The 8,789-nt window shown below is 34.4% G+C and overlaps 1 protein-coding gene across 1 annotated transcript; it reads left to right on the top strand.

Annotated features, from left to right (window-relative positions):
- Nucleotides 1-1,209: 1,209 nt before the first annotated feature.
- LOC140823385 ((+)-borneol dehydrogenase 2) lies at nucleotides 1,210-5,784 on the top strand. Its single transcript, XM_073184689.1, has 2 exons — nucleotides 1,210-1,315; nucleotides 4,787-5,784. The coding sequence occupies exons 1-2, from the start codon at nucleotides 1,239-1,241 to the stop codon at nucleotides 5,583-5,585; spliced, it is 876 nt and encodes a 291-aa protein (XP_073040790.1). The 5' UTR covers nucleotides 1,210-1,238; the 3' UTR covers nucleotides 5,586-5,784.
- The last annotated feature ends 3,005 nt before the right edge of the window (nucleotides 5,785-8,789 follow it).

Raw genomic sequence — 8,789 nt, 5'->3', positions numbered from 1 at the left:
CAGACTGATTGTAGCCGCTAAAAAAATGTTTCTAAAGCTTTTGTGATGATTTTGTATTTCCTTCTTGCCTTTTCTTCTTTTTTTTTTTAAAAAAAAATCTTAACATATAAATTGAACGTTTCGAAATATGTAAAATATTAATTCAAATATTGTTGTTGTATTGTGTCCAAATATGTTTAATTAATTCGCCACAAATTGATGATGTACGAAGTAGAAAGAAGATTTTTTGAGTGATCTATGATGGTCAATAATGTGTTTAGGTAAATGAAATAATTTGTGGAAGAGGATGAACAATTTACATATGAAAATTTGATTTTTTTTAATAGTGCATGTAGGGAGTGGGCCAATCCTATCGGCCGCCTTCTTTGGCGCATGCAAGCTCACACCCACATGCAAATTTTTTGGGGCGTTCATCTGTCATGATCAACCTACATTGATTTTGGATACCAATAATATGAGTGTATATTCCAACTCAGCCTGTATTATTAATAAGTGGAGATATTTAGAAAAATGGATCTAGTCAAACTATTTTTTTGAATAGGTCGGTCTCACATATCTTTATTCGTGAGACGATCAATCATGTCTATATTTACAATAAAAATAATATATTTGACATAAAAAGTAATATTAATTTTCGTGGATGACTCATATAGAATATCTGTTTCATAAAATTGACCTGTGAGATTGTCTAACATGAGTTTTTGTAATTTTTTTATATATAGAAATAACTTCTTCGAGTATATTTGAAATACGGAAAAATTTATAAAACAAACCCGATTAACTAATATACACACACAATGTGAAAAGAGGTGTTGGTCAATGTAATATATAGGCAAAAAATTATGTGAGACGGTCTCATAGGTCGTATTTGTGAGACGGATCTCTTATTTGGGTCAGCCATGAAAAGTATTACTTTTTATGCTAAGAGTTTTAATTTTTATCGTGAATATAGGTAGAGTTGACTCGTCTCACAGATTATGATCCGTGAGACGGTTTCACATGAGACTCACTCTGTAATATATGAGTGTGAATATTCCAAATAAGCATATATTAGACAACGGAGATATTTAAGAAAATAGACTTTGTCAAACTATTTTTTAAAAATAAAAATAACCTCGTTCGGTTTTTTTAAAATATGAAAAAATTTATAGAATAAATTTGGTCAATTAATTTTTTATTTTATTTTAGAAAATGACCTCACGTGGGCTCATTCTTGTGCACACTCACTGTGAGTGTGTATGCTGGACTTGCCGCAGATTGTTGAAAAAAATATGGCTGACACAGGATCTGATCACTCCACTCTTCTTGCCCGAAGGTAAGAAGATCCCTTTTCGTGTCTGTCACTAAATCCCTGATGCCTCAAAAGCTTATAAACTTTAGGTGAATCTTGTTTGAATAATTTCGAAATAGTTTTTTTTAATATTTAATTCTGAAGGTTGTGAATTCCATGGGGTTTTGAAATAGGGTGGATTAGTTTGACTGCTGATTAGTTTCATGGCATAGATTCTGCCCGTTTTTTTAATTTGATGTTGGTACTTCGTTGATTGAGTTTTTTTTAGCATTTTCTTTACGTTCTATTTTGGTGGTGGGAACTTAAGTAAGTCTTGAAAAGTTACTGATTGAAATATTACTCTCGTTTGAAGGGAACTTGGGGATCAAATTTTGTTGTTGTTGGTATTTGACATAAACTTTGCAGGGCTGATCCCAGGATTTTAATGCTATCAGACGAGGGGAGCAGGGAAGAAATTTGAATTTTTTAAGAAAAGTAAAAATTCAAAAAAATTCAGGTCGAGGGCGCTCGGTCTTCCTCTGGCAGAAGACTTGTTTATCTATTGGTTTTGATATTTTAAAGAAAATTTCATCCTTTTATTTTGCTGCAAGTGTTGATGTGTTCTATCAATTTTTTACACCTCCCTCAAAAATCTTTTACATTCCAAGATAAATTTTTTTCCCGAAATGTGGAATGCTGGGAAAAGCCTGCATAATTTCTATAGCTGGCCAGAAGTGATGTGGAGTTTTTCTGACATTTTTTGATTCTCAAACCCAACGAATAGCAGTAATATATCTATATGTCAACTTTTACCTCACTTCAATAGCTGACAGTTTTCTCCCAAGTATACATAGAAGGAGAACCCTGATTTCATGTCTTTAGTAGCCATTTATATCATTTTTCCAGTCAGCCACGAACTTTGTGTTTGTGGATGGAATCCTCCAAGAAGAGGTAGAACGACAGTTCATGCTCCCAGCTCCTTCGAGGTCCCAAATAAATGACTACTTGAATCAGGGTTTTGTGCATAAAGATTACCTGTATCAAAAGGGGCAAACCCTTAGGGACGCGGTAATACATCTAAAAAATTATTCTATAGAAAGTACTCCCCTCTGGATCCAGGAATATTAAAATGTCCTGGACATGCCTTGTTCCACGATTCTGCCATTATGGCAGAGCCAAGATCTAAGAACCAGGGGTTAAAAACATTGCGACATAGTAGAACCATAGCATCCTTGTCAATTGCCTTCATGCAGCCATTGAACTTCATGATTTTGACTTGTATAAATTATATATTTAGATAATCTCAGATTGTAAATTATGTTTCTGATTAAGAAGTATGCAGCATTGAGGTACCAATTGAGCTATGAAAGTGTCTAGGGGAAGTTGAGACCCAATGGCTGAGTAGACTCTTTAATAGGATTCTAGATAGTAGGAAAATGCCAGAATCTTGAAGACATGGTATTGTAGTACCAATTTATAAGAATAAAGAAGATATACAGGACTGCTCAGACTATAGATGAATTAAGCTCATCTGCTCAAATATAGATGAATTAAGCTCACGAGTCATACGATGAAGCTATGAGAGTGAGTGATAGAGCGAAGAATTAGAAGTATCACTACTGTATCAGAGAACCAATTTGGTTTTATACTGGATAGGTCTACAATGAAAGCTATTTACTCGATTAAACAAATGATGGAGAAATATAGAGAGCGATAGAAGAGCCTGAGAATTTATCGACTTAGAGGAAGCCTACAATAGAGTGCCTAGAAAATTAATCTAGTGGTATGTAGAAGGAAAAATGTGTCTCAATGTTACATCGAGATCATTAAAGATATGTATAAAGGTGCCGTAACTAATGTTAGGTCTGTTGAAGGGAAGTCATGTGAATGTCATGTGGCAGTAGGACTTCATCAAGGATCGGCTTTAAGCCCTTACCTCTTTGCTTTGGTTATGGATGAACTGATGAGACATATTCAGGATGATGTACCTTGATGTATGTTATTTGCAGTTGATATTGTCTTGATAAACGAAACCAAAGAAGGTGTAAATAAAAAATTAGATATATGGCGTGAGGCTCTTGAGAGTAAATGTTTTAGAATTAATCGCTCAAAAACAGAATATTTAACTTGTAACCTTGGTCCTGAATCTAGACGAATTGGTAGCCCAATTGAGATTGAAGATAAGAAGTCCCGGAATGTGAAGTTTTTTGCTATTTAGGATCTATTATCCAAAAGACCGAGGACATTAGAAAGGACAGATCATAAGATTCAAGTAGGGTGGATAAAATAGATGATGACATCAGGAGTCTTATCCGATAAAGGGATGTCAGCGAGATTGAAAGAAAAATATTATAAGCCTATTGCGTGACCAGCTATGCTTTATTATTCAAAGTGTTATGCCACTACAAAACTACATATGCATAAGATGACGGTAGCATAGATGCGTATGTCAAGATGGATGTGTGACAAAATGCACAAAGGTAGAATTAAGAATGGAAAGAATATGAGCTATTTAGGTATAGCCCCATAGAAGGTAAGATTAGGGAGAAACGTCTAATATAGTTCGATTATGTGAAGAGGAGATCAAACATGACCCCAATCCGACATATCTTAGATTGACAGGTTAATGGAAGGAGTAGAAGAAAGAGTAGACTGTTGAAAACTTGAATAAATGTGGTTAAGGAGGATATCTTATATCTTGATTTAATAGATGACTTGTTGTTACCTCAGTTCTCGTGTTCGTAGTTACAGAAAAGTTTCAATGTGTAAATACAGTGATCCATGCAAGCTAGTTGGGGAAGTTTTCCATGGTTAAAGATTATAATATTGATATTCTTGAGCAATACTACATAATGTCACTACATCAGGTATTACCGATCATGATGAAACATAATTGTCATGTGGAGTAGGACTTCGTGATAAAATGTTGTTCTAGTATGTTTTAACTAATGATTTAATCTCCTCGAATTCTGGCCAAGTAATCTGTTTTTTCAGCTCAGTGGATTTACTTATGGCCATCATTTTATGCTTTTCAGGGTCTTACTAATATTGAAACGATACCAAGTATCCGATTTGAGATGTATTGTTTTATGCTGTTTCTGAATTCACCTGATGATCTCAATGGTTGTAGGCCTTAATACCATAGCTTGCTATTTTTCCATCATTGATTCCACAACAAATGAAATGGAACTTGGCAAAAAAATAAGTGAAAATATTCTGAAAGTTATTGCTTCACGTTTGTCAAGTAAAGAAAACATTTGATTGAGATAAACACAAGTCAGGGCATCTTCTTCTGGAGAATAGGAATGATTGTCCAGTATAGATTGAAAGAGATGATTTTTTTATCGAGTGTACATTTACATTTTGTATTGTTTGTCTTCTCCAAACTGTACTCCTATCTATTGACTTGAAAGTGCGAATTTTCGTTTTCTATTTTAGAGTTTGTGGTTTACTTTCTAGATATAGTAGGAGAGATATACACACAAAACTTCACCGTTGATTAATTCATGATTTCAGATTACTTGGAAGAGTTGCTTTGGTCACTGGAGGTGCTAATGGCATTGGCGAGAGCATCGTGCGACTATTTCACAAGCACGGTGCCAAAGTTTGTATAGCTGATATTCAAGAAGACCTTGGTCAACGCCTCTCTGAAAGCCTCGATGATGGCATTAGTGTTGTGTTTTGTCTCTGCGACGTCACGGTCGAAGCTGATATCCAACGTGCAGTTGACTTCACCGTGGACAAGTTTGGTACCCTTGATATTATGGTGAACAATGCAGGGGTATCTGGCCCACCATGTCCTGACATTAGGGACTTTGAACTCTCGGTATTTGATCGTATCTTTGATGTAAATGTGAAAGGTGTTTTCCTCGGAATGAAACATGCAGCTCGTGTAATGATTCCGGCTAAGAAAGGATCGATAATATCGACCTGCAGTGTGGCAAGTGTCATTGGTGGGGTTGGGCCACATGCATACGTGGGATCAAAACACGCTGTTCTGGGGCTCACCAAGAACGTTGCAGCTGAGCTAGGAAAGCATGGCATACGAGTGAACTGTGTGTCACCTTATGCCATCGCAACAGGCTTGGCACTTGCTCACTTGCCTGAAGATGAGAGGACCGAAGATGCATTGGTTGGTTTCCGTAATTTTGCGGAGGCTAATGCAAACTTGAAGGGTGTGGAATTGACTACCAAGGACGTCGCGAATGCTGTGGTGTTCTTGGCTAGTGATGAGGCTAGGTATATAAGTGGGGCTAACATCATGATTGATGGTGGATACACAACTTCAAACCATTCCTTTCGGGTATTTCGGTGAAGATAACTTGCAGGCAGGATCTAAAAATACAGGTTTGGTTCAGAAATACATGTATTTTGGATAATTTATATGCATATATCGAACCATTTGCGTGCCAAAAAAATGGTTCGAGACTTTGTCAATGGCCAGTCTTGTTGTCCCGTGTTTGCACAATCACAGCTTTTACTCCACATTTGAATGACATATTGGATGAGGCAAACACAGGAGAACCAAAATTTCACTAAATTTTCTAGAAAGATCTCCAAATCTTTTGGACTTTTTCTTTTACTAGAAATTTATCGGATATGGGAGATTTACAAGTGGCTCTTTGTAAATATCTAGAGAAGTCTAGTTTAATTTACAAAGATTTATTTATGCAAAATAACTCGCTGCACCTTATAATTTATAATAAAACACAAGCACGAGGATCGTGAAACTTTGGTTATTTTATTTCACAATTACGATAAATTATAACTTTTGATAAAACAGAAATAGATTTCAGATCTTAAACAATGTCATGTTATGCCGAGATTTTTTTCTCGAGCTTAGGCACGAAGAACTTAAATCTCAGATGGTGGAATACAATGTCATCACTATGCACATACATAAAACGATTTCGACTTTCTTTTTATGTTTCATGTAATTGTTGGTACATCGCTGACATTTTCCTACACATATTAAGAGATTAGATTGGCAAAACTCAAAAAAATTTGGAACATGAATCTAGGCTAGCTCGTGCTTAATGTTTGGATATTGCAATGACCAAAAAGTGCCATCCATTCCTCATAAAATTAATTTTCAAAATATGTAACAAGAGGAAATAAATAATTATCGAATTATGATACAAACAATACATAAAGTAAGAAGCCCAAGATTTCAGTTCTTGGCAAATGCCTTCCTTCGAAGTAACAAACAGAACATCATACGTCCAATAGTGACCAATGTGTGTAAGAAACGAACCAGCATCATGGAACAGTACCTCTTCTGCTTTTAAAATTTCAAATCATGTACAAACCGTATAGCTTCAAATATCTTTTTTATTTAAAAAAACGAGAATGAACTCAGATTAAATGCTTAGATTGGAATCGATCAAACATGAAACACAGCAGACTTGAGGTGAGCCAGATCAACCAGTAAACGGGAAAGAGTTAGGCCATTGACAACATATTTAGAACACCATCAAGAACATAAGATCCAAACTGCTGCGTGAAGAACATCGCGGTTTCACATGCTATTATCCTCAGGTTTTTCAAACAGAGCTTTGTATCATTCCACACATATGAACAGTAATATATTGATGTTACTTTTAAACTGAATACACTGTCATACTTCCACCATTGTGTGCATGTTACAGGAGCAACACCAATAATTTCTACCGAGTTTTCTTCCACCCTGAATAAAATAATTTCTTTTCTAACATGGGATTTGTAAAAATACATTTTCTCCCATCAATGAGATACAAACACCATATATATTAGAATAATAAATAAATAAAGCCACCAACGGAGAGCAAAACTTGCAATAAAACCCCATCTCCAGGCATCCGACTAATCTAATCCGAGAAGATGCAATGTTGCATGATTCAACTTCACAAAAATTTTTGTGAAAAAGTCTCACAAGTCAATTTTATGAGACAAATTTTATTTGAGTCACTCATGAAACAGTATTATTTTTTATACAAAAATATTATTTATTATTGTAAATATGAACATGATTGACTCATGATAAAGATCTGTCAAACAGTCTTACAAAAGACCTACTAATTCAACTTTTGGAGCACCTTTAATTTCATAAGCTAGCTTGTACATTATTGTGTTTATATTAATAAAAGTGGCACATATTAGTTACATTCATATAAAATGTTCATCAATATAACATTTGTCTTTATCTAAAATGCATTGAGATGTATATATATATATATATATATACATCTTCATTTTTTAAAAAAAATTGTTCATAATAATGCTAAATTAAGAAATAAATATGTGATATGCATTTAATTTCGAGACAACTCGTATCTTCTTTTTTTTATATAATTTAAAAGCTGATTTTAATTCGAGTAAGTTTTCTATGAAATGTTCTCGTATAGTATATTTATATTTGTGAGATGAGCTAATTTTGTTTATATAAATTACAAAGAAAAATAATTCTTTTTTGACATAAAAAAAAATAAATATATGAAATTCTAATGTATAGAGTTGTATTATGGGAGAATAACCAAATTGGTCCTCGGCTTGCTCTACATCCTACTCTGGCCTAGCATTTTTCCCCTCGAGAAAAGTATCGTTGTTTGAGGAATTAAATACTGAAAACCTTGAATCTAGTGGGACAATTTAAAAAATGGGATTACGTGGGCAAAGATTTAAAAAACTAGGAGTCTGATTTTTTTTAAAAAAAATAAGGAGTTGACTCTTGATTAGTTAATTAAACCTTAATTAAAGTTAACTTCCTAAATTGATTAATTGTTAGTTGTTCTCTCTCTTTCTTCCCATTCCACGCACAAAATCCCCACAAAATTCCCAAAGTTTCCCAAATTTAAAGAACTCATATACCGCATCTACCTCTTCCGCGTATCTATAAATCGAAATTGACCATTGTTGCTCAAGTGTTGTGGCGCTCATTCCTCAGATCCAGATCTAAATCTACTCCTACATATTGTTCCCCCATTCTTCTGTAAATACGTCTGTATTTGAAGAAAAATAAAGTAAGTTTGCTCCATTTTCTTTGACCAGTTCATTGTTTTCATCATTTCATGCAGCGATCGACCAAAAATAAGATGAATAATCTGTGTCGTTCATGGATTTTTGTCGAAGCAAAAAAAGAATTCTTCGTGGTCGACCAAAGAGAAATTATTCATGGTCGACCACAATCTTAATGGTCGACCAAGTTCTTATTTTTTCAGAAATTAAGTTGGTCGACCGTGAGCTTATTTTTTCAGAAATTAAGTTGGTCGACCAAGTTCTTATTGGTCGACCTACATAACTTCATGGTCGACCAACTTATTTTTTGGTCGACCATGTGCGTTTTTTTTTTGTTTTTACAACATTTTGCCCATTCTAATTATCATATTTGTTTGTGCACTTTGTAGATATGCCAACAGTTATTGTTGTTCATTTTGATGGGAAATGGGAAGTGACAGAGGGGCTGGTTTATAAATGGAATCCAGGGCCAATGCAAAGTTTGTTGATATTCCAGTGGATGATGATATTTGTTATTTTGAAGATT

This window comes from Primulina eburnea, chromosome 2 (genome assembly GCF_022965805.1).
Source record: "Primulina eburnea isolate SZY01 chromosome 2, ASM2296580v1, whole genome shotgun sequence".
In the NCBI taxonomy this organism is placed as follows: Eukaryota; Viridiplantae; Streptophyta; class Magnoliopsida; order Lamiales; family Gesneriaceae; genus Primulina; species Primulina eburnea.
Note: the sequence above shows the minus strand (reverse complement) of the source record. Positions and strands in the feature narration are given on the sequence as shown.